At 38.5% G+C, this 26,994-nt stretch overlaps 1 protein-coding gene across 1 annotated transcript; it reads right to left on the reverse strand.

The window, feature by feature from the left end:
• ADSS1 (adenylosuccinate synthase 1) lies at positions 1–26,330 on the reverse strand. Its single transcript, XM_057416161.1, has 13 exons — positions 26,026–26,330; positions 12,960–13,062; positions 11,514–11,576; positions 10,714–10,764; positions 10,308–10,374; positions 9,122–9,229; positions 8,683–8,764; positions 7,609–7,735; positions 6,282–6,436; positions 4,987–5,111; positions 2,971–3,068; positions 1,676–1,825; positions 1–179 (listed from the first exon to the last, which is right to left on the reverse strand). Exons 1-13 carry the CDS (start codon positions 26,206–26,208, stop codon positions 127–129), a joined length of 1,365 nt encoding a protein of 454 aa, XP_057272144.1. The 5' UTR covers positions 26,209–26,330; the 3' UTR covers positions 1–126.
• Between the last annotated feature and the right edge of the window lie 664 nt (positions 26,331–26,994).

Here is a 26,994-nt window from a genome sequence, read left to right on the forward strand (position 1 = left end):
GTTTTGTTTCTATTTAATTCCTAGAAGAACATGTTGGTTTTAAATAGCATCTCCATTTAAAGAGGAACCAGTAAGGAACAGATGAACTCCAAATTGTTCTTCTCATCGCAGAAGTTCCTTCTTTGTTTAAAATAGCTGGATCATTGACTCTCTTGATTTTCCAACTCCGACCCATTTAACTAGGGAGCAAAACACATTTATTAGAACAATTACTGAGAGAAAATATTATAATCAATGAATTGAAACAATTTTCACCTTTCATCACGCTTCACTACAAACTGTCCAGTTTTGTGCTGAAACAAAACACTAGGAAGTTTTACTGTCAAAAAACACTTTACTCCTGCTGCAGTACCTGACTAGAAGTGCAATACTGAAGTTTGAAAGCATGAAACAATTGTATCATAAACACAAAGCATTGCAGATGGAAGACCTAACAGAAGGTCAAGCATGTATTTTGCAGGTTTCACTGTCACTGCTTTGAGTGATAGGATGTCTATCTAAATCCCTGAAGAGAAGAAATCGAGAGCTCTGCCAGGATGTGAAGTTTTCTTGATATGGAGAAGGAGATAGTGATGCACATGTAGTATAACATTGTTAAATGTAAGGCTGCAATTAAAAACATTATCCAGCCTGAGCAGCCACCTCAAATATCATACTATAACTGTTTCACTACAGTTCGTGTAAGTGGAACATACTTTAGTTTCTATAATATAGAAATTACATTATAGAATACTATAGTTTCTCTAATCAATTGCCCATTGATACTATAGAATTGACTGTAGGCAGGTCTCTTTTAGCCATCAAACCCACCAAGGTACCCTGCCTTCACACAGAAAACCAGAGAAATAAAATAAGGGGAGCTTTATTTTCATATCCCATTGCCCACATCTGTGTCTATGATCACACACGGACTATTCACCAAGTTTCAGGCTTCCTAACCCATGAACAAGACTGGAATTGCCAGAGTTGTCAGTATCCTGTACTCCCTAAATGCTACCTTTGAGTGCTTTATGGAAAGCAAAAGCACACATGCCATCTTTCTAAATTTGCTGCTGTGGAAATTCCTACTATTCATGCCATACCTCCTCGCACCTCTAGAACTCCAGCAATTAGGTTTGAAGAAAACTGGGTGGCTTAACCTTTGGAGTTTGATTATGTTAAGATTCTCACTTTTCCAAAGTGGCAGAAGTGGGCTAAACAATCTTACACCCATTAAGCAATAATCTCCTTATATGGGTAAGTATGGAAAAGAGTTGGGAAAAAAAAAAGAAAAAGGGAAGTCTGATTCTATGTTCAACAGGGATGCAAGTGCAGGAAGTGAAATTAAGAGATTAAGACATTGAACTAACTGCACTGAAGCATGGTAGGCAGATCCCTAAGTTTTCACTCACACAAGGCAGCAGTTTGCCAAGAACAATACATGTTTATCTTTCCTCTGGTTAAATCCTTGTCAGACCATCTTGGAGCTCTCTGCAACACTGCAGACCTGCCTGCAAAACACCCAGCTTTGCTACTTTTTGGCAAGCTGTCGTTTACCATCATCAGCCCATCCATAGGCAGCTACATTGCCCCCCTCCCAAACCAAGCCACTCCCCAACTAAGGACTTGAGCACTTTTATACAGCTGTTCCCAACTGCTGTGGCATCCTCATATATACATCTACAGAAAGATCTACCTGGCACTCCAACATGATTTTCCACACAGCGGATGTAATTCTGGGCCTTGGGTGGGAGGTCCTCCCACTTTCGTGCACCAGTCGTATCCGTCTTCCAACCAGGCATTGTTTCATACTCTACTTCCACCTTCTGTAGTATTTCCTGATTAGCTGTGGGAGAACATTTTTGTCACAGCTGATTTTAGCTACTTCACCTTAAAAGAACATACCTAAGGTACTTGACCAACAAAGTCTTTTGACAACATTTAAAATCTCATATATGAATAAACACTATTTCTACTGGTCAGTTCATTCATTCATAATTTAAGATTAATTTTTGTTACTTAGGAAGGTAACTGTGACTCAGGAGGATCCAGGAATACAGTTTTCTTTTCTAAAAACTGTAGGATGCACTCTATGTTGTCAGAAGATTAGAGTCTCATTTTTGAAGAAACAAATTATTTGAAGTTTACAGGAGTTCCACTTTTTGGTTCAGGTTTGCACATAATAAAATATAAGTCCTCCTGTAGACAAGGCACTACTGTCTCAAATGCTTTTATCTTTTTGGAACAGTAGTAAATCAAGGTTGCTAAAAATTTAAGTATCTGCAAGCTTTTCCATACAGGAATTGCCCACAGCCAGGAACCACCATGAGTGGTGGGAAAGCCAGCTGCTGCCAGCCCTCCCCATGCCCCTAGAGTCCACATCCTAGCAGAACACACCCTTTATCTTGGCACAGTCTGTTACAGGTATCTTGAAAACATCATTAATGTAAGAAAATTACATATTGCCACATCTTAAAAGTTGTGGTAATCATGTTGATAGGCAATATATATTTTCATTTACTACACTGTTGTTGCTGTTAATTACAGTTATATGATGGTATACCATAAACAGCTTTATTCTGCTTGTATCTGTCTCATTTTTGCACAGCTTAGTCACTGCTTTTGATTTTGCTTTGCTTCATTCAAAGCTTATTGCCAATAATACACAGTCACTGATTCAGTCTTGCTGACTTTCAGATCCCTGGTGTTGCAAATAAAAAAATCTAATAGGACAAGGCACAGAGCCCCTAACAAAAGATTTCATTTGCTCTGAACTTCTTGTCAGCATATGTACAGATGGAAGGTGAATGGAAAATACTAATGTACTGATACAGCACCCTTTATACTCATACTACAGTTCCACAGATTTCTACAGGAGGTCTAACATAAAAGAAATCAAGACTGATTTTAAAAAGCAAACAGGTCTTACCCATCAGGTGTGACTTAACAGGCAGGAGAGAGAAAAATGATCATAGATACCTAACAACATACCTGGAAAATAAGGAATTCTTTTTCCACCCAGTTTGTAAGCAACACCGATTTTAATTTCATCAAGGACATCAAGAATATCCAGTTTTGTTAATGCCAAACTGTACAGAAAACATAAGTTAGTTACACCCATGATGGAACGCCTCTTTAATCCTTTACACCTGTCTTTTTCATATACATACCCCCCCCCCCCCCTTCTAGTTTTGTACTCACAAGTCCAACCAAGGCAACCCAGCAAGCAGAAACACACAACTAAATTAAATTATGAATGCTGCTAATTGAATTAACACCTCTGGAACGAATACATATCTGAGTTACTAAGAATTCCAAATGCTTCGCTGGTCATACAGGTGCGGTGTTCAATTCAGTGCATGAAAATGCAAGCCTATTATGTAAAGTGGCACTTAACTGCACTTGGTCTGGGTGTGTATGACAGCATGTCACTTTACATCACTACTAGTGATTATTTCTGTTACTCCTACTGATTCAGGACAACTTTAAGACAGACTTATTTACTAAACTGCACTTTCAAAACAGACTTCACAAGCATAAGCTGGCTACTAAATCACATACATAGTTCAATAGGAAGGACCCCAGCCTGACTTTCAGTGCCTGGGCTGTGCTACCAAGGTTGTCAGTTTAATGAACCTTTTCTCATCTTGTGAATGAACACAATGGAACACAACAATGGAACCTCAAGAAGACAGTGCAGTATTCACTGATCAGAATAAAGCTGCATTTTAAAACTGGTCAAGACTAGTGCCTGATAAAAATATGAGTAGCTAAGGATTTTGACAGGTAAGTGCATAACAGCCCATGCCATATGTGCTCAATAAGTATATGATGAATGCAGTGATTAAATGAAAAGACCTTTTGGGAAAGAAGCAGTCTCTCCATGGTTTTTAACTGTCACAGTTACCAGAGATGACATAGTTTTGTTGACAGAAGTGCAGTAATAGAACTGAAATGGGAGGAAACATAATGCCTTCCTAACACTATTTCCACATAAACTAGAGCTGTGAAAGTTAAAAGTAAATATAAACCCAAGTAAAAAAAAATATTTCCTTTCTTCTGACAAACTAATGAACAAAGACCTCTATTATTTTGCAACATGAGTAGCATAAACAACTATTAAGTCTCAGTTTATAAGATATTTAAATGCCTAGGCTCATGTGTTTGCATAAATAAACAAGTTTGCCTGAATGCATGAGTAAGTCTACACTTCATGTGAACAAAACTGCAATTAAAGGTTTGCAACTTTCTCTGAAAATATAGATTGGTAATTAGTTATAAATAAATAGCTTGTGTCAATTATTAGCATTAGACAAAAGCTAGCTTGCTAGCATTACGGTCTTGAACAGTTCCTTTTAAAGAACCACTTTTCCTTTAAAATGTCAATTTAATATATAATTTTAATTACAATAATTTATCAACCAAGTAAGTCACTCAGTCCCAAAGAATATAAATCTCAGCCCATTAAATGCATAATTTATAATATATTATATTATAACTTTGCAAATAAATAAACCTGTCAGGACCAGAACGAAAGCTGTGCCACCTGCTGTACACTTTGTGTCATCCTGCTCACGTAACTTAAAGAGGTAGTGGTTCCAAAGGATGCAGAATTGTTCTAACAAGTATGCTACATTTCAGGCAACCAAAGCTCAAAACCAGTAGGTTTTAAATCACGACATAGGTCAGTATGAATGCACTGTATCAAGAACACTGACAGAAAACTGATACATTGACCCAATCTACATCAGCCATCTGATATAAGCAAAGTGAAAACACATTGAAAAAGAACTGCTGCTATGATGTTGTAAAATCACTTCATTTGAAAAAAGTCAAAGGAATTAAATCACTATTAGCATTAAAATAATTTGCAGTTGCCCACTGTGAATTATTTTATTGCTTAAAATGCAACACTTTACTGGACTTATATTAATGTTACCTACATATTTATTCTGTGAAGCACAAAATTATCGCTTCCAAATGTAGCGCAAAATCAGTGATGCTTACGCAGTGAATCCGTTGATCATATGAACATATTTCAAACTGACAAGATCTAACCAGCCACAGCGTCTCTTTCTGCCTGTAGTTACTCCCCATTCATGGCCACGGGACTGTAAAAGATCTCCAATTTCCTAAAATAAGACAAAAAGAATACTGATGGCATTTCATTGAAAAATAGCAGAAAATGAATATAAACAATTACGGATGAATAGCAAGAAAAATATAATTGTTTAATTCCAAGGCCTTTTTGTAGGAAAAATAGAAAAAAAATGAAGTTTTATTAAGAGGGGACTAAGGTGAAGAATAAAGCCCTTCATCCACAGGATTTATGTATTTCAGTCACTAGCATTTCCAAAATACTTATTTAATATGACTATTTCATGTTCCAAGGAGACATGTTTCTTCCTTCTTCCTCTGATTGGAAGATTTCCTTGATGGTACAGCCCTGGTTTTAATTTTGTTTCCATGTCCCTTCTTCATCTGTTTGGCAACTACTGTTTTTTTGTGAGCAAGACTGTAAATGCTTGGGACAAGACCAATGCTTGTACAATGTCCAGGTCAACAGACTCCTTGACCACACCTATGGCTCTCAGGTTCTACCACAGCATGCAACTGCCAACTGCTCCCTTCGGATTGTCAGTGTTTATAATGTGTTAAAAATGAAGAAGAAACTTTACATTCATGATTCATAAAACTAAAAGGTATCACCAATTCACTTGAGCCACTAGAGAAAGGATTTTCATAACTAAATCCTTAAATTAGATTCAGATCACTGACCTAGCGACTGTTGTGTGCATAGCTCATAATCAATACCCTGAGCTTTCTAGTTTCTTGAAAATATTGGACAATCTAAAAGAACCAAAATCTCTTCCCTTCTTTGTATTGACCAATTTGTGATTGACTGGCTGAAGCACACATCACGCTTATTCTACAAATCACACAGAACACAGGCTATCAAGCACAGAAGTTGTATATTGTAATTTAAGATTTCCTGTGATGCACTGACAGTTCCACTCTACAACAAACTCTTACCACTGAAACACACCTAACAATATTACATAAAATGATGAAATCTGGTTTCACATCATTCATTACAACAGAAGTGTGGTCACTGTAATATAACATCATCACACTCACGTTTCTCTCCTCTGAAGAAAAATACCTTAATGTAATTCTCTTCTTGAGTGACTACTCGGCATTATTATTATGGTACTTGTTTATCACTGGTTTACCTTTACCCTATTCCACTGTCCTTATTTTTTGGCTACTGTATATATCACATTTTATAACATTAAACCTACATTAATCTGCTCAGTGGGAAATGCTCCAATTCCCACCCGAGTAGTATATGCCTTCACCACACCGTAAACATCACCAACATGCTGGGGAGGAACACCAAGTCCAGTGCATACACCACCTACAGTGCAGTTCGATGAAGTCACAAAAGGATATGTGCCTGTCAGAAAAACACAAGAGCACAACCCTGTTTCAGCAATGACAAGAAATAAAGATTGCTTTTTCCTTTGTGAATTGAAAGGAGATTTTCACCTGCATGTTTGGCTTTAAAGCTAAACTGAAACAGCAGCCAGAGAGTAAAACGAGATCTCCTTAATACATGTACCCATTTTGCTTTTAAGAGAACATATAAAGCTGTTCTTCCCCAAATTGCTTCCTCTTGTTGTGAATAATACATACTTAGTTTTCTAAAGCTCCACAGAAACCCTTCAAAATGAAGGAGTTTTTCCATTCAAATAGCTGAGTCATCCTGGCAATATGTATAAGCATATTATTAGTGAGCAAGAAATTCACACAGACAAATAAAACACACTACTTTCCTACAGTTTCTTACAATGAGTTTTCAAGTATGCGCTATCTATTCCAATGCGAAAGCTTTTCTGCTTTCATCCTTTGCTACTCTCACTGAGGACTGCCCAGAAGGGAGAAATTTAAAAGCATCTGAATACTACTTAGGCACTGGATCTATTATAGAACACTGCTGCTGTGTAAAGCTTTTTTCACTGTCCTGTGTATCACAGAAAGTATTTCTGCTACATCCACAGAGAGCCTGGTCACAGGCTGACATTCCCAGCGCCCTACACAAGCAGCTCTGAATATCTACAGCAAATTTTCTAAGTCTTAAAAGGCTATTCACATTCTCTACACTGTGACTCTGGGTTGGAGAACCTCTCCAGGTCTTAATTTCATTTTCATGGAGACCTAAGTGGTTTAATTAGACTCTGGGTAAGAAAGCAGAGATCAGCTGAAGAAGCTAGGCTTACAGGTTATCTGCACCAGTTTAATCCTCCCTCCACTGCAGAGTAATTATCTCAGCAGCACTGCAATGGGTGACTGGAATGTATGGCAATGTGAACACACATTTAGAAGTAACAAAGAACATCTGGAATGCAATTTCAACTCCACCAGAATAAACTTCAGTAAAAAACAATATCTAAGCACTTAATCCTGTTAATGATACAATCTGTGGCTTACTGTGCTTTACTTCTGGGTAGATCTGTTCCTATTAAAGACTATTTTGTTGCTGTATTTTCCTGCTCTTTGCAAAGCTGATATAAACACAAATCAAAACCAATCTCCTACAAGTTAAATTAAGTTTAGAATTTAACATACCAAAGTCAATATCAAGTAATGCTGCATTGGCTCCTTCAACAAGAATCTTTTTTGGGGAGCCATGAAGAGCTTCGTACATAAAATAAATGCCATCTCGAACCATGGGTCTTATTTTTTCAGCATATCCCTGCAAATTTAAGTAGAAATGTTAGTTTCCCCAGACAACGGCTGGATGCAGAGAACACTGCTCACTTTTGAAATGCAAAACATACAAATAACCCTAACACACCAGCCTCAATTAACTATGTTTTACCTGAAAAATACAACCATTAGCTTGTATTTCACTTAAAAACCAATAAATGTATTGAACAACTCACATAAGAAAACATGACTTGTAATGGCATTAGAATCCTGTAATTTCTGTACAATTTCTATTCACAGAGATGTTGTAAACCTACCTCTTTTTGTTAATAAGACTCCATGTGTTTACAGTCTAGACACAATGAGAGTGGACTTAGAAATAGTTCAAGATCCAGAAGAAAAAAAAAGTCAAAACCGCTACTCACAAATACTAAAAAGTATCTTTAAATGTAGTACCCTACAACAAGCACCAGCAAAACTTGGGAAAGGTAAGACTTTTTTTAGCATCCTCCTTTACTACATATTCATGAAAGATGTTTTACGAGTGGCTCTTCAGAATTCATTTATAAAAACACATTTTTGAAACACAGCTTCCACAAACAATTCTTCAGTAAGCATGGAAGTCTCTCAGACAGACTACATCAGTCATGGCTGGAGACTGTTAACCAAGAGTGCCACCCTGTGCTCTCTTGGCTACTTTAATACAACAGTTGTTTCATGTCAAAAAAGCAAAGTATTACAGGGGAATTAAATAATAAAAAAAAAAATCATTTAAATGCACACATTAAGAGAACATTCTATTACAATGCACAGGTACTGCTTATTAAAAGGCTTTGTTATAGTGAAGATACACATTTTTCATTTAAATTGATTAATTAGTTTAATAAATAGGAGTTCTGGTTTTCATAATTTTTACTTTTAAAATTAAGTATTACTGTTTTCTTCTATATTTTCCCTGAAACTGAACAAATATTACAAGCGTTAAATCCTTACCTTTAGCTTTTTCAATTGTCCTTCTATATCTATTTCCAGTGTGGGAAACATTGACTTGTACTGTTGTGCCAGATTTTTAAATCTGTAAAATATTGAAATCATATCTATGAAGAATATAGTTACTGTTCATAGCACCTTTGGCAAGAACTCAGTTTATGTTATATAAGGATATACTCGGAGCTATACAGAGAAAACACCCAGAACTTTGATACCTCAACCACAGCATTACCTAAAGTACAGAATTACATTTTAAACTGTAAGAAATATTGTGAAGTACAGGAAATAAACATACACATTCTTTCCATTTTTTTTTTGCTCCTTTTAGACAATTTTTATACAAAATTCAGACACATATTTAAAAAAATCTTGTTAAAAGCAAGTTTGTCAGCCAAAATGTATCACTCTTTGACATAATATTTAGAAAGTAAAACAGTTGTACCTTGAAGAAAATTCATCAAAGTCAGAAAGAAGGTCACAAATTCGAAGGCCTGTGCGTGCAGCTTTGGAAGAATAAGTTGGTCCAATTCCCTTCTTTGTTGTGCCAATACTAATTAAAGATAAACCCCAAACATGTAATAAATATATGCAAAAATACGCTTTATGTTAGGTAATACTATTAAAGCTCTTCAATATACCATACACTGGGAAAGAGGTCTAAGAGAGAAAAAAAACAACTAAAGTTCTAAATAGTAAAAGATACAGCCATTTTCATGCTTCAGTAGATTTGCATAAATATTGCTAATGTTCATTGTATAGAGTAAAGCTTTAAGCCTTGGGTCTGGCTAACACAAGCTTAATTGAAGCTGTTTGTATATCCACATATTATAAGGTCATAATGGTTATTACACTATCCTGTGGTATTGTACATCCCTTAACACAAACAATAGGAAACAGCGGTCATTTTCGTATTTCCACAGTTGCAGCACTGCCTATAGTTGTAAACAACAACCAGTTGAAACAACAAATCAGTTGCAACAATTAAACTGTTTCCCTGTCCCGTGCCTATCTGAGAAATGCATTTTAGAAATACAGTAATATTGAGATCTTTATTTGTATGCTAAGTTTGACTGAAATTGTTCAATGGATCAAAAACTAATAGGTTAACAGAGAGAAAAAACACAGTACGTTCAGGTAAACCTTCACTCTTTCAGAAACCAGAATAATGAAATACGAGGTTACACACTGCGCTAAAGTGTAAGATTAAAATTAAAATAGGAACCAGTATCTCCATGAAGCACAAGTGAATATATGATAAAAGATTACAAGCACGGAACCTAATCATGCCACTTCAGAGCTGATTCAAAAGAGCATCACTAGTCTGATATCAAACTGGATTGAAAACATCATTTTAATGGAAATGAGTTTTGAGAATTTGGCAGGAATTTCAAAATGTCTCTATATGTTGCAGAGAACTAAAATATGGAAATATGGAGAAATTCATACTCCACCTTTTCAGTAATACCTCAGAGTTTGTTCACTAACGTAAGCAGGAGCAGAAAAAGTCACAGAAATAGTAACATTAGAAAGGCTCTTTTGCGATACATTGCCTTCCTGCTTTCCAAAATTACACTGATTTTTCACATTTGCTTAATTATTAATGAAATGAAAGTGCTGAAAATACTTACTTTTTTCCTTCTTGTGCTTGACGTTGCACTTCCTGGAGCCCGTCTACAGCCTGGTGGAAGTCAAACACTGCAATGGAAATATAATGGACAGAGTGGAAGATCAAAGGAGAAAACTGTTCTTTAAATCACAGACATTCATAATTTCAAGACAAAGTGCCTTTGTTATCATTGACAGTCCACAGGCCTCCTTGTGTGGAAACAGAATGAGTATTACTTAAACATTGTGAAAACATGTAAAACATCACTCTTTAGTGGATACAAATTCCATTATTATGCTTCAGATAGATGACACATAAAGAAGACATATTAGATCAAATACATGACTATTTTGTGGAGTAATAATGTAATTTAGCACCATGAGCTAAGCAAACATTTATGAGATTTTCCCCCTTCAATCGTGACTTACCTATATGTGCTCTATCTGATATAATCAGTCTTTTCTCCCAATCTTTCAAACCTGTCAGAAGATAAAAAGTAGGATTTCAGATGCACTGATTGATCAAAATTTGTTTTTCAATTTTTCTTCTACTTTATATAGCTTCCTATTAAGAAGACTGCTGACAAAATGGATAAACCATAAGTGAATATCAAATATCAGCAAAGTTTTCATTAACATTATTTTATACTTTTTCAGCTTTCTCATTTTTGGTATGGACAAAGATACTCACTACTTCTTAATGCCAGAACACTGTGGCTTACACATGATTTCTTTTCTGGAAAGATTCTTGTCTAACTTGCTATACAATAAATCAGTTAAACTCCATTTGTGCCTCCGAAAATAGAGAATTTATATATATAAAATCATAAAACAATATAAGATGTGAGGAAACTCTGAAGGTCATCTGGTCCAAAGGTTTGCTCAAAGCAGAAGCAACTGAGTTCATACTCTGGCACAGAAATGGAGACACAGAAACTCTGGGTTAAATCATCTCATTTTGAGGTCAAAGGAAGCTTTGCCACACTCTTTAGGACTTACATTGTATCTAATATGGTATCAAATGCCACAGAACTCCCTAAAACCCCATGAGAAGATAGCTTTTGAAAATCTGTGTGAATACTACAACACGATTCCATGTTTTAAATAAAGTTTTCCTCAGTATTTAAAATCCAGAATGTTATTGCACTTCATATTTATGGTCAGACACAAAGGTTTAAGAAAACCCTCAACCTGGCTGCCAATTTAAAGAAAGATTAAGAATTACAAACCTTTCTTTTCATTCTTTTCAGCTTCTTCAAACAGGCCTGGTAAATGTATAACCACTCCATTACCTTTGGGAACACAAATGGTTTATTTTAAAGCAAGAAATAAAATATTCATTCGTAGGATGTAAGGCATGTAAACACCTGCTGTCCGAAATTGCATTTAAAAGGTGAGGCTAAGTTTCTCACATTTTTCACAAAGGATAAATCCTCATTTTGGTGAGGCACCTACAAACCTAAAAAATCAGAAAAAACAGAGCTTGCTTGTTTCAGATGTGAATGCCGGGCGTGCTCCAAAGCCAGCTGAGGTAAGCGGATTCTTGCCTTTGTTTGTGGTGGACTTTGCACCACAACTTCAGCCTCAATTGTTCACTGGTAAAAGCTCAAAGAAGTCCATGGCCTTACACCACTGACAACCCTATGTGACAATATTTAAACTTTCTACAGTATTTGCGTATTTGTTTTAAACTCAGCTCAAACTAGTGCAATCTTCTCCTTTTGTAGCTTTTGAGCTACAATACAGAATTCAGAAGCAATATGGAGCATTACTGACGAGACATGGAGGATTAGTGCTGTAGTGGGCTGAAAACTGCTGCTGTTGGGAGCATCAAAAATATATTCAAGAGCCTATCTCAGCCTAAGTTTAGGATGGCTTAAGTTATAGTTTTTACTACCTGACAAGGGAAAGTAAGACCATGCTCAGCAGAGAGAAAAAAGTTTAATACATTTCTATCATCCATTCGGAAATTAACAAACAGAACAAAACTGAAAGTCCATGACTCACTGACACTCTAAGTCGTTTCTTGCACATTCTGCATATGTTTTTTTCTCTCAGAAACAAACATAATTTTGGGCAATAAGAGGCTTAAATTTGCCTACGACTTAACTATGAGTTTAAAGTCCAGTAAGCAATGTGAACTTTTTTATGATGCCATCTGCGTCCAATATCTTTACAGCAAAATACAACATCACCATAAACAGTTGGTCATGTGAACAAACAGGAGACTGTATTATAACCTTCCAAGCACACCCCTGTATCTTGTGGCCTATTTCCAGAAAACTGGTAAAGAAATACCAGAGATAAATTATGTTATTCATTTAGCCTAAGTGCTGGGGTTTGCATCCTCAAAAAACAGCATATGTACTTCTGAAAGTATAAAAGGATTGTACAAGTAGAGGGTGGGATCCAAACCTGTACCATAAAGGGTGAGAAAGAGTAACATGGTAGAAAGAGGGGGTTCTTAGTTCCAATTTTCTAGTAGCAGAAACTAAACTGACACTGAAAGTAGCGTAACTCTTCATGTTAAAGCAGATGCAAAAGAAAAGTCAAACAGCTGAAGCTAAACCAAATCTGTCAGCCAAGTATATGTTTTTCTTTGCTGCTATAAAATATGGTTGCATCTACCCACCGTGTAATGTTATTTTATTTAGTAAGTTCCAATATTGACTTACCAATAAAAGAAATTGCCTTTGGATTAATGATGCCACTAGGAAATAGGTGAAAATCATATTCTTTCCCATCAACAACCACAGTATGGCCTGCGTTATTCCCACCCTGCAACAGAAACAAATACCTTAAGATTAATGGTCTTATACCACCACTCTGAAATCTCAGCAGATGATTTGACAAAATCATCTTCTTTTATTTATACATTCATATCTTAGGTCACTGCTTTCTCCATCTTACAGTTTCCTGAGATGCTGTAGTATCGTAAAAAGGGCTCAGAAAGGACAATTAGAGGGCTGAAAGATTTCAGCAGGACTGTGTAGTATCATGAAGCAGGACAATACCATGGAGTCAAGGAAGAACTGGGGCAGAGCAAGAATAAATGCAGGAGTGGCAGAAGAACCTAGAAGAGAACTAAAGCTTCTGGGAACATAACTGCACTGAACTACTACCCATGGAGTCCTGTCTTCGATGTGCCAATGCAAGCCCATGCCTTTTCAGGCATCTTCTGTACATGGTCATTTCTCTGAGTTTAAGCCTTCAACACCAAGTAGTTCCTTCTGAGTGGAAGCTCTTCCTGCTTGCCTACCCACAAACAGCTACTGCTTTTCTACGTATTCCAGATGGAAGTTCTATATAAAGTTGGGAGCATGTGTAGTCTTTGCAGATTTGTGGAATCTCCCCATCAAGGGATGATCTACTTTTTGGAGTCTCCTACAATTCACATGTTACACAAGTACCTACGAGACCTGAAAATACGAGCTGGTATTTTCCTCAAGAAACTGATTTTTTGTGAATGGCTTTAAAAGAGCATAATGAGACAACACACAAACTTGGGAAGAGGTGAGTAAATCAAGGTCATGAGGTGATTTGAACAGAAACAGTAAAGTTTAAAAGTTTAAAAATTCAAGGTCCAGTTTTCTCAGCATGCTTAACTTCTGCTGCTTTCTGTTACCATGTAACTTTTTCTCCTGATAGGGTTGGGAAACCTGACTACTTGTCTGCTCTGGTGCTACAGACCTTCATTTTCCAAACAATTACAAATCTTTGTGGATTTGATATGAGGTCTGAATGATGTAGAAGTGTCTGGAATGAGGGTATCTACTGAAAGGAGAATTGAGACTGTCACTGGTAATTTGCAAATAATGAAGAATGTTGGCTGAATACAGGCAATTATATGAAAACACTAGGAAAGGTCAGTAATTGATAAAAATTAATAATATAATACATGTTCTTCCAGAGGTTCATTTACTCATTTGCTCATTTCTTTGCATGTGATATACAGGAAAATGGCAACCAACATTCCTTTCAAAATGTAGATATATGCTGAAACACAACATTAAGAAAATAATAACTATGGGTTATAAAAATAAAAATCAAGCATTTTTTAAGGAGGGGGATGGAGCAAAACACTAGAAACATGCCTTTAAATATGACCAAAGTAATTCCCATGCGCTGGAAGACGTGAGCTCAACAATGACATTTAAACAGACAACCTGCTAAGAACAAGCTGAGTACAAGTTGTAACAGAAAAACTGGTGCATGCACAAATCTCACTTGATTTAGCAAACTGATGGGTATCTCATCCTTGGGTTGGGAAGGACTCTTGTATGTTCTGCTAATGCAGGGTTATAAGTTGTCTGGAGAATCCAGAAGCAAGCAGAACCATCCTATGTACTTAGCTTGCCTCCCAGACACAAGAAGCCAGTTGCAGAAACCTAGATCTAGTTGAAGATACTGAACTAGCTAGCAGGCTAATAAATCAGCAGGAAAGTACTTCACGTGATATTTAAGAGGTCTGGAACTGGACAGACTGCACTGGTTGAAACACTAATTTATTTTATTATAGAGGTATCAAGTTTGAGAAAGAGGCTTGTGATGTCTTCTGAGACAAGCTGGTATGTTGTCACTTACACTACAGTTAAATTATGCTTTTCTAAATCAACATGAGTAGAAACAAATGAAATCAGGCTTGAGGACTCAATTTGAAATAACAGCACTCCTAAATTATACTCAGAGGTCCCCCTGCACTGCTACAGGGTGAGAAGGTAGAGAATTTGAGAGTAAAGTTGAGTGCAGGAAGAAGGGAGGAAGGGAGAGATAGATGTTTTTAAAACTCTAGGCTTATTTCTCATTATCCTACTCCGTTTTGATTGGTAATAAATTAAACTGATTTCCCCAAGTCAAGTCTGTTTTGCCCATGACAGTAATTGTCAAGTGAAGTCTCCCTGTCTTGATTTTTACTCACAAGCCTTTCATTATATTCTCTCCCTGTCCAACTGAGTAGAGGAGTGACAGAGTAGCTTTAGTGGGCACTTGGTGACCAGGGTTAACCCACCACAATAGCCTGCAGTGGAAAATTAGTATTCAGCCTTCTGAAAGTACCTACATTGCTTAATAAGTCCATTTTTTATTAACTTCGAAAGTGCTAGAAGTTGAAGCCCTATTAACAGCATTAATATGTATAACTCCAATATATTTTGCCTCAGGAACACTTTACTACCTTGTGGTGCTGAAAGCTATGCCTTCTTTTTATTAAAACCCAGCAGACCACCAGCAATGTGGTTTAAATTCAACAACCTAAAATGCCTGTCATTTCAGGTTCAAAACAGACTTCAAGTTAATAGAAATAACTGCAATATGTTGTTTTCAAAGAGTTAAACAACAGGAAACATAGTAGACATTATTTTCAGAGCACAGTATCCAATATGGTGAGGTTCAGGTTTTTGTCTTTAATTATTTTTAAAGAATATTTAAGTTGGACTCAGATAAAAACTGGATTTTTCTGGAATATTTTAATCTACATTTTCAGACTTATAATAATAATAGTGTAAAGTTATATATTGTCCCAGTACCAGAAGGAGCTAGAGGAACTTAACACCCTGATGGTTTTTTTTGTTCAGTACATTAATTTTAAAAGAAAATGCATTTCCAAGCTTTTTACATGCTGATCTACTCATGACATTGATTCTTCTACTGAAGTAATGTACTTTGGTTACTATTCCATAGTATGTGAAACAAGAACTATGTCAAGACACTGAACTGAGAAGCTATTGCATCTTACCGGTGTTAACAACTGTCTGCTGATATAAACACTATCTTTCAGAGGATTAACAACGATTATGAACAGGTTGGCAGAGGACAACACATAGTCTTCATCTCTTTAGTAGAACTTACAAAGCAGAAAGAGAAACAAACATACTTTCCAAAGAGCTCTGCCATTTAAAGGCTGGTCTTTCGTTCTGTATTACTTTTTAAAAAAAATCATTCTCTGCAGTAGAAACAACCCAAGGTAGAAATAGAATTTGTATTCAGAGCAGCAGTGAGGCTGTTCAGCACCTGCAGCAAGCACTCTCTTCCCCAGCTGGCCTCAAGATACCTGTTTGAATATGAATGAAATGTGCCCGGATGCTCAGATGTGTTTCTGCTTGCTCCTGCCAGCCAGGTAGCGTGCAGGAGACTACAGTCTGCATGTGTCAAGAGGATTGTTTCCAGGTGCTCCACTGGTTTCCACTGGTTAGCACATCCTTCATTTGCTTAATGCTCCCCACAAAGCCCAAACATAACTGAATTAACTAGACTGATACAAAAAATCATCAGAGCACGTGCCTTAAAACCTGATGACAGTTTCAAATTATAACTAGAGGATGAACACAAAGCAGGTGTGTTTCTGATGAGTCCCACAGTGGTCAATTCACACCCTCTTCCAGCTAGTAATGTTAATCAATGAAATTGAGAGAAAACAGAAATTCATTCTTGAAGATACGAAGCCAGCACAGCAATCATTTGAGCACTGTACCAGAAGTACACAGCAGTCTGAGCTCCTTAGCCAGTTGGCCTATGCAGTGAATGTAAACATGTCAACCAGGTTTAGAATAAATTAATTAGAAACAAAAAGATGGGCTGAAATCTGGATTGGAGATATCTAGGCTAGGAAGCACATAGAGGCGTCTGAACACAGTTGCAGTGCTTGCCAATATGCCTAAGGCAAACCTCGCATGTATAAATGGGAATATCAAGTAGGAGTAGAGAGATTGTATTACCTCTCCTTTTGGCAGTGGTGCAACTGCTACTAGAATACTGTGTCCTTGGTACTCGGACAAGATTACAAAATGATCCCCCTCTGGCATTATAATCCATGAATTTATAATCTATGAATTGGAATACCAGATACAAACCAGAAGTTTGAGAAGTCTGCATGTGAAAACCAATAGTATGATTCAAACAAATGCTTTATTCCTGGCAGTGTTCAAGGCCAGGTTGGACAGAGCTTTGGGCAACATGGTCTAGATGAGGCATCCCTGCCCACGGGAGTTTGAACTAGATGAATTTAAGATCCTTTCCAACCCTAACCATTCTATGATTTCTGTCTATTTCTCTTCATTGTAAGTATTTCACCTCTACTAATTCCACCCATCAATTAAGCAAAACATTTCCTGAAATTCAGCTACATCTGCAGACCAAATACCTCTCATCACAGAATCATAGAATAGTTAGGGTTGGAAAGGACCTTAAGATGATCTAGTTCCAACCCCCCTGCCATGGGCAGGGACACCTCCCACTAAACCATGCCACCCAAGGCTTTGTCCAACCTGGCCTTATAGAATCATAGAATAGTTAGGGTTGGAAATCATACTGTCAAAGAGACTATAAAATGAGTTTTCTTATCTAGATTGAGTAACTTTCTTCCATTTACAGCATTTTATATGTGATTCTGAATAAACAAGAAGGAGCACTGTTACATAAACTGCTTGTTCTTTCTCTTTACAATTTAATTAACAGTGGCTATTTCTTTCTAACTTACATTAGCAACTGACTGGAACTAACTTGAGTAAAAGTAGATATTCAGTGTTACCAGCATAACTGGCTTTGACATGACCTTTATAATAATACAAATCCATTGTCTTTCTTGGTGTTTCTCTTGATCTACACCATTGCAAATGATCTTAGAACATCACTGGTTTAAAAAAAATAAATAAAATCCAACACACAGATGAATGCAATGCACCAAGTGCTCTGACCACCAAGGCCCTCAGACACCATGTCACAAAACCACCTGCGTATTAAAGGTTCTCAGATGACTGAAAGTGCTGTACATTACAGCTGTGAGGTTGCTGCCATAGGTTCTAGTTATAGCTTCCTTTACTGCAAGCTTTTCCTTGCCATTTTCTCCAGTTAACTCTCATCTGATAGGCATCAACTCAGTCCCAAGAAGTGGATCACAACTTTTTTTTTTTTTTTAAGTTAGCCATTGGAAGGAGCTGGGTTACAGAATAATCACAAGTGTACTCAGACCAGAAGACCTGAAGGAGCAGTGATTTTTAAAGTGACAGTGGTGACAAAGACGTGGAATGAGTTGCAAGTATTTAACTCCTGACAACAACTGTCATCGGTCAAATCTAGTTTTACCTTCCCAAAGAATATGCTTGCAATAAACTTCAAGAAACACTCTGCATAGAACTGCTATATCCAATTCCTGCATCTGGTCAAGTATGTTCCTTCAGTATTCCTTGTCACGTCTCACAGAATAAGCAAAATCCAAAGGATCCCACCTTCCTATTTAAAACAGTGATCTCTTCAAAAACTCCTGAATTCCCATGGAAAGAGACCTTCTAAAGCCTATTGAGACAATTAGTATGATTATAAATACAAACACTCCTGAGAAGAGCTGAGCAAAACTTTTGACCTTTTAAAAAAAATATGTAAAAACATTTCTTGCACAAGTATCAAAAACTGAAGCTTAGATCATATTTTCACTAATAATGTAGTATTTTTCCTTCATGACAAATGAAGAGTGGCCCTAACTTATATGGATATATTGGTCTTCCTAAGTGTCTGGAAAATGCAACTGAAAAAGCCAGGTCTAATTCAACTCAGGTTTCAAACAGCAGTCAGTGTAGGCAAACTAGACACTGAAACTCAAGTTATTTTCTCTCAAACAGAATTCAAAGTTTTGTCAAGCCACATAAAAGCAATCTACTACAACAGACCACAGCAACAAAACACACACTTAACTCCAGCAGAAGATGTAAAGAAAGTAAGAAAATCAAGTTATATTGATAGAAAATTCTATAGTGAAAAAAAATTGACTCATAATCCTAAAATAAAGAAAAACAAACATGAAAAACCTAGACATGTCTGCTCATCTTTAGTCCCCTCTTCTGAAGAGGCATAGTCATGCCCCTGTGGGAAGTAATATGATCCAAGGATATGAACATTACTTTTCTTATATCTGTAAACAAGTTAACAACAGCTAGTGAGTTACAACAGGAACGAAATAGAACAGATGTCATTTCAGCTTAATTTTCAGCTGCTTTCTTCTGATGCTTGTAGAGGATAATAAATTCATCAGGCTTTATAAAGGGGATTGAAAATTAAGCTTGCTTTCTTATGGAGATTTGGAAACTTTAAACCTGACCTTCTCATACAGTATTTATAATCCTGGTGGTCCTGAGATGATCTCGCTGATGTCCAAAGGAGAGGCTAGTTTAAAATAGCAATGTCACTATGTTGCTTTAAAGCCTAAAATGATACAGCATAGGATGTAAGTACAAGCAAAATGAAAACTAAAATTTGGACAAAATACCTTACAAGCAACAGATTGCTGCAATAAGGTTTCATTTTTTTTTTAAAGGGTGGAATTCTGTATTGTAGGTAAGGAAACTACTCACACTTCATGAACCCTCCCCTGTGTGGAATAGGAAAATAAATCTCCTTGCTTTTTTGCAGCAATCTTGCAAAAGAATTACTTAAAGAAATGTGCCCATATGAATGTACACATTCTGTAAGTGGGATTATCAACCTTCCCAAACATCGGAGAAATCAAACAGTCCTGCAGTACTGCATACTCATGACTCCAAGGCCACCAATCTCTTCACTGAAGACTGTCAAGCACTAAATCACTAGGAGATTAAAGTATTTACATACTATTTTATTCTGTAGGGAGAAATTATACTAAATATGAGGGTTAAACCTCACTGAATGGAGAGCAACACGTTACATACATACATACAGAGAAAAACAGTATCCAACAAGCACCTCTAACGCATAATCATCACAGAACACTGCCCTAATTTAACACCTGCTGCACACAGTTCCAGCAGCCCATGATCAATAAGGACAGTCACAACAATGTGTGGCTGCTTTGCCCTGCCATGTCAGCCATACAGTAGAGGAACAAAGCACCCTGTCTTGTACCTAAACCACTAAGAAAAACCTCTCATCTGGCATTTCCCCCACATCTCATGTTTATTATTTGATCACTTGCCCATGGTATGTTCCTTTGCATTCTTCAAAGTTCCACTTCCAATATACATGGTATTTACTTTGCACTAGAGCAAGGAAATAAGGAAACTAGCAATGATACCAATAGTTATTTTTATCTTAAGCTTTGGGCACGTCCCTTCACTCTTTGATAGATTGTCTCTAATGTTGCAATGGTATCTCAAGCCGAAAAACACCGTTATGCTTTTCTTACTGGTTAGCCCCTCTCAACCTCGTTAACATCCACTACATCAAGAAAACAAGCCACTCAACACCCTTGGTGTATGACTTAATTAAACCTCTCAGGTTCAAATGACTGTGAACCACTTAATGACAAAAGACCTTAACAGCAAGATTTTCTGGTACCTTTTTCAACCTCCTCAGCTTTTTTTCCAGTATTAACATCAACTATAATTTTTGTCCATCTGTCTCAAAAGATCAGACAATCCCTTTTTAAAGCCAAAAGCAATTCTTAACTTGAAAGCATACTGACTTAGGTAGAGGAAATATTTTAATAAAAAGTGACTGCATACTTAGTGAAAAATGACAGCACATTAATATGAGCAACTTAAGAAATCTAACAGCTCTTCTTACCGCAATCACATTCCTACAATTTGGTGGTGTTTCTTCAATGCCAGTTCTTAAGGGAATGCTCATAACATCAGACAGATTGTTTCCAGACTTCCAGAAGGCAGAAGTGTCACAGGTCTGGCACATGAAGCATTGTCATGGGCAACACTGGAACAGCAGTGCCAAACAAAGGCTTGAAAAATCTGAGAACCTGTCTTGGACGAGTAACTGCTGCTGAATCGTTGCCACTGGTTTGGGTATGAAGTGCAGGAAAGACATGCATTTGTGCCACAACTGTTAGAGCAATCTATTTGGTAACTGAGATCAAACGCACTGCAGCAATGGTTATTATCACAGGGGCTCTACTAATTTACCAGCAGTATTTTCTGTATCTTTCACATTGAGCTTTTGGAATATCTTTTTCTCTTTCCTCTCCTTCAATTTGTTTTATCAAATTGTTTATGAAGCATTTTTTTATAGTGCTTTTGGATGTTCTGTTGAAAAACAATTTATTGCACAAGAAAACTTCATCAAGAAAGACAGAACTGCTTACTCTCCATTACAACAGGAACTCATAGACATTTTTGGCACGCGCCTGAGTTATAAAACAGAAAGTGCCTCATGAGTAATTTACTATTACTGGCAAAGATGCATAGTACTTGTCCTGCCATATATGACAATGGACACTATTTCCTTTTCCATTCACACCGATACAGAACTGTGAGGTAAATGTTCAGTGAAAAGTTGCTACTACAAGTGTACCTTACGTAGTCACAGCTTAAGGAAACAGCTAGATCTGTATGAGCACTAGCAGGTCTCAGTGAACTGTGAGCTTACTACAGCAGTTCTATATACACCATTTTGGGAACAGATTAGTTTAAGTGGTGCCTCTGGAGGCACATCACCTCAGCAGTTGTGACAGTTGCCCATTTGTCTGATCATACTCCAAGACACGTCGGAGAAATTATCTAATTAAAACCCAGGCAGGTAAAACCAGCCACAAGCTCTAGCTTTGACGGTAACCACACAACAACATATAAGGTGACATGAGAAGCATACAGCTGGAATGAGAGCTGCCACTGAAGAAACCACCATCTGAAACCATGCTTTGAACAATGCCAAACCTCTCTTCATTAGTATGGTATATGCAACCAAATTACTAAAACTTACATTAGGACTTTTGCTTTATGACAACATGCTAAGAAGCTTGGTAAAAAACAAACTTCCTTCTTCAATATTCTAACTGTTAAAAGCTTTAAACAAATGCACAAAACCTGTCTTTGAAGGAAACGATAAAATGAAACATCTGCAATTCAACTCTTTGATTATACTCTTTCCTGAAAAACATACCAGGAATTAAAAAGTACTGCAAAGCATAATGTGACAGTTCTATGCCCCAGGAGGCCACAATAAGAAACAAATATTACCCTCTGTCATTTGCTCCTGAATGCTTTTGCTTGCCGAAAAGGCAATCTAGAGAAAAATGTTCCTGATGTTCTTCATTAATAACCTGAACTTTCACAAACCTACTAGATCCTTAACAGCCCTAAACTGCCTGTTGTTAATATTTAGAAATACCTTTTCTTCTTGTTCATATGGGTATGCGTGCCCTTATATCTGGTATTTTAACGAAAGCAGCCTCTGAAAAGTTTTGTTCAGCATCATTACAAGAATATCCATAAATATTTTAACTTTATTAAAACATTATTTTTCACAAAAAATGCTTCAGGTATACAGGTAAATGAAATTAAACTACTTCAGGTGAGTAAAATTTCATATTCAAATTGTGTCACACATTTCACTTGCTACTAAAAAATAGGTGAATTATAGTGTGCACCCAACTCGTTTGGGCTTAGACTGTGTATAATCAAAGTACTGTGAAAGACTGAAGCAACGCAATCAACCAATTGAGACTCTTCAATTAATGCGAAATTTAATTCTGCAATCTCAGGAAAATTAAAGTGGCTGGGGATTTAATGCAGAATTTTCTTTATTTAACAGATTTTGAAGCTTCCCTTGTGTCTGTGAAGGACTTCCTATTCCCATTTGCCTGCTTGCCTTTCCAGTACCGGGAGAAAATACCATTTCATTTCCCTGTAGCAATATAAATGGCACAGATTTTTCTCACAAAATTAACACACTAAAAATACATGAGAAATATTTAATAAAAAATATTTCCTTTCATAGAAAGATATAAAGAAGAAGTTCTTTACTGTGAGGGTGGTGAGGCACTGCAACAGGTTGCCCAAGGAAGTTGTAAATGCTCCATCCCTGGCCGTGTTCAAGGCTGAACTCAGGACACTGCCCATCACAGGGGGGCTGGAACTAGATGACCTTAAGATACTTTCCAACCCTAACTATTCTATGGTTCTATGAATCAGGAACGACTATTTTGAGAAAGCTCTTCAAACTCAAATTTGGCCCTGAATTTAAATTTCTCTTCAGGAGGAAATACAAAACAAAAACAAAATAAACAAAAAAAAAAAAACAACCCAAAATCAAAAATAAAACCAATCTCTTTAAAATGATAGCTCAAGGAGTATCTTACAGCGATGAAGAATTAATCTAGACAAGGCATTGTTTTAGAAGACACAAACATGCCCCTTTCAGACATTCATTTTCTAGCTTTACCTGCTTTCGTATTGCTGAGGACTAAAACAAGCTATCAAGCAGTGTTTCCATTAACGTCTTGGAAAACAGAGTATACGGGACATCAGGAAATAACCCTGTTAATCACCATATTCTAAACAACAAAAAAATTCCTGATAGAACCTTTTCTGACTTTTTCCTCTACAGTTCCTGATAAACAAGATATTCAGTTTTTCTAGTTTAAGCAATGTCTTCTAATACACAAGTGCTATTGCACTCTGAAAGTTTTTCTTAGTTTCTAGGAGGAACATGAACCAAGCAAGGTTCTGGTCCAAACATTAAGGTTTTTCATGGCAATACACAGCATTACTGAAGTCCCTCTCAAACTGATTAAGCTTACAAGTGAATGACCTACAACTCATCAGTACTGTTCACATGCTTTAAACAGATGTGTGTCTTCTCTAAACCTTAATGGCCCCATCTGATTTCTCACAGAAGCAAAAATCATACACCATCATCTACTTGCATGATTGGCTTTGAAAGCATGAAATACTGTACTATTAAAATGGCATCTTTTAAAACAGCATCCTCAAAATTGCCAAATGCACAAACCCCTCATTAAGTATTAAAAAAGCCCCACTTCTGAAGTCGTATCACTGTTGCTACTCAGAAATAACTTGCTACTTGTATTTTGTCTTTCAAATGTTTTATATTCTTTCTTAAACTCTAATCCTGAAGACACTTCCATTAAATCAGTGTATCTGTAATCCTGCTGTAGTCTCATACAGTGTGTGTGTGCACATGTATTGGTTAACACAGTTCTGAGAGTAGGGAGCAATTCTAGATCCACCTGCCTTCCATCCATACCACTTTCATCATCAGGCTACAGAAAGATGATCTAGATGTGCCCAGCAGCCTATTAAACCATGAGCCACTAGCCTGCTGTTAACAGACACCCTTCCAGCATGCTCATGCATGCATACACATGCGAGTCCTGCATCCTTCAAAGAGGCTGCACCTGGGGGCCATGTTTACAAATTAGTTCTCTGGATGCAGAGCAAATCCGGCTTGAAAGCAGCCTTAGGGCATCTCTCAAAAGTGGGTCTAAAAATGAACAATATGACTTCTTGCAGAACTAGCAGTAATCCCATGAGAAAGCACCATTCCAATGGGGCCTATATGAAATAGTCCTCAGCTAAAACATTTAGTTTTCATTGTCTCACCAAAGCAATTATGAGACCTGTCTTTAAATTCCTAGCCACACATTACTGAGGGAGAAGTGGGAAATAAAGATGGAAAAGTAGCTGTAGTCCTCATAATACATATTCATTAACTTCATAAACTTCTCCCCAAGGTGACTGAAGAACTTGGGAGTTTAATGTCCTAACTGAAAATACTTCCTCCACCTTCTAAATATTTAACTTGCATGACAACATTTATTTACATAACATACTTGATTACACCAATGTCCTTGGGTTTATCAGTTAGATTCAAGGATATCTGCATCTTTTTAATAGCTATCACATCTTTAAAGCACAATAAATTTCATGATACATACCAACTGAGCTGACTACTCATTAATGTGATCACGTAACTCCCAGGGACAACTGAGCAGATTACTAGGTGTACTGGTCTAATATGTTCATAATTAATGTTTGAAAACAGTTCTTTAAAAAGGTGAGTCTAATTTGATTTATAGTAGACAAATAAGTTTTAAGAATCTCTGCATTACAGTCAAAAAATACATATAAGCAAAGCATGTAAAATCATAGAATCGTAAATGTTCCCTGTTTTCATCTAACTGTTTAAATCTTGTACTTTTACATAAGTTGCTTTTTCCATTTTAATCACGCTCCACTTTGAAATATTCTTAGGATAAACTTCCAGGCGTCTTGCGGGGAACACTACCTGCCCATCCCAACAAGCCCCTGTTGTAAAACTCTGGAAAATTCATGAGGTTTATCAGCAGCTGGTCCTCAAGCCGGCTCATAAGTGTGTTTTCCCGGAGGACCAAGCGACCCAACAGCCTCACAAGCAGCGTCACATCCTTGCAAGCCGCTGACCCCAACCCATGCCCTGGGGCTTTGCTTCCCGAGGCAACCCAGCGCCGGCGAGCACCCGCAGCGCGGGCCATCTGGCCCCGGCCGCGGCAGGCCCCGGCCCCCGGCAGCACCGCCCCTCGTGCCCACGCCTGCCGGCACCTCGGGATCCCGTGTCGCTTATCGTTAAGGGTCAGCTATTTATATTTATAGTGCAGGGCTCTTTCTTTCCGAGTGGCATTTCGAGGCGCAGCCTCGAAAGGGTTGGGAGAGTGCGGGGGCACACAGCTGCCCACCGGGTCGCATTTGTGTCCCGCCGTTCGCTGCGGGAGAGGGGCAGAGGGAACAGAGAGGAGTAAGGTGCGGGGAAGGGACTAAATACCCACAGGAGCGAGGAGCGACACAAGATAGAAGCTGGCGGAAGGAAACAGAGCTGGAGGGGAGAAATAGGGGGAGAGAGAGAAAGGAGCACCGGAGAGAGGGGACCCGGAAGGAGAGGAGGGCGCTGGGCCGAGGAGAGCGCGGGTAAAGCGGTGGCCGAGAACAGCGTGAAACGCAGGGCAGAGAAGCACCGAGGGGTAGCGGCAGGCGAAGCCGGCCTGACACCCACCTGGCACCGACACACAATGTCCGACTCAGTGGCCAGCAGGTCGACCACCTTGCCCTTGCCTTCGTCCCCCCATTGCGCCCCCAGCACCACCGTCACTTTGTTGCCGCCCGGCTCGCTGCGCGCCCGCTTGAGCCCGCCGCCGGAGTGGCTGCTGCGGTCGTTGGACGCCCGGGTGCCTGACATGATGGGTGGGAGAGTGGCTGGAACGGCCGCCGCCGCCTCGCTCCCCCGCCGGCGCCAAACCCTGCCCCTGCGCGTTTCCCGCGCCGCGCCGCCGCCGTCGGCCTTTAACGGCGCCGCCGCCACCCGCCCCACGCGGCGCGCTGACGTGAGGAGCCGGCTGCCCCGCCGGGCTCGGCCGGCCGCCACCGCGTTCACACGCCGCGGTCCGCACGCACACACGATCGGCACAGCACAGACACACGGACGGTCCGCACACACACACGCGCGGTCTCTCCACACACACACCGAGCTCCAAGGCACAGAGGCTGTGAGGCACGTGCAGTCCTGAGGCACGCGTGTGACACAGCCACCTCAGAGGGACATGGGCCTGTGTCACCCTCAGACCGACATGCTTGTCTGGGGCATGGGCCTCCGGCACAGATGGACAGACAGACCGACAGACAGACGTCGGGGTGGGTCAGCCGGGGCTGCGTCACTGCTAGGAACGCTCACACAAGGGTCTGAGGCTTGTGGCTGTGTCACTGTCAGGGGTTGGAGGCACATGGCTGTCATGGAGGGACACAGCACACATGTCGGAGGCATGTGGCTGTCACTGCAGTCTGAGGCCCACGGGGCTGTGTCAGAGGGACTTGCAGACACATGTTGTCCTGAGGTCTGTGACTGTCACTGTGAGACACATGAGCAGTGCTGACAGTGACAAGACAAATCTTTGCACTGGTCTTGGGCACAGGGGGTGTGTCACTGTGAGACACACTCAAAGTCCTGAGGTGCATGAGCCTGTGTCAC

The sequence above is a fragment of the Pezoporus wallicus genome, unplaced genomic scaffold, assembly GCF_028554395.1.
Source record: "Pezoporus wallicus isolate ANWC-B61680 ecotype Strahan unplaced genomic scaffold, APGP_CSIRO_Pwel_v1 scaffold_2146, whole genome shotgun sequence".
Classification (NCBI taxonomy): domain Eukaryota; kingdom Metazoa; phylum Chordata; class Aves; order Psittaciformes; family Psittacidae; genus Pezoporus; species Pezoporus wallicus.

Bases quoted from the DNA above. Each gene is read 5' to 3' on its own strand.
- ADSS1 (XM_057416161.1), bottom strand. From the start codon at position 26,208: ATGTCAGGCACCCGGGCGTCCAACGACCGCAGCAGCCACTCCGGCGGC. The intron at 10,375-10,713 runs GTAAGTCACGAT...TTTCCATTGCAG, and splicing joins ATCAGATAGAGCACATATAG to TGTTTGACTTCCACCAGGCT. The intron at 5,112-6,281 runs GTAGGTTTAATG...GTCTTATTTTAG, and splicing joins TTCCCACTGAGCAGATTAAT to GAAATTGGAGATCTTTTACA.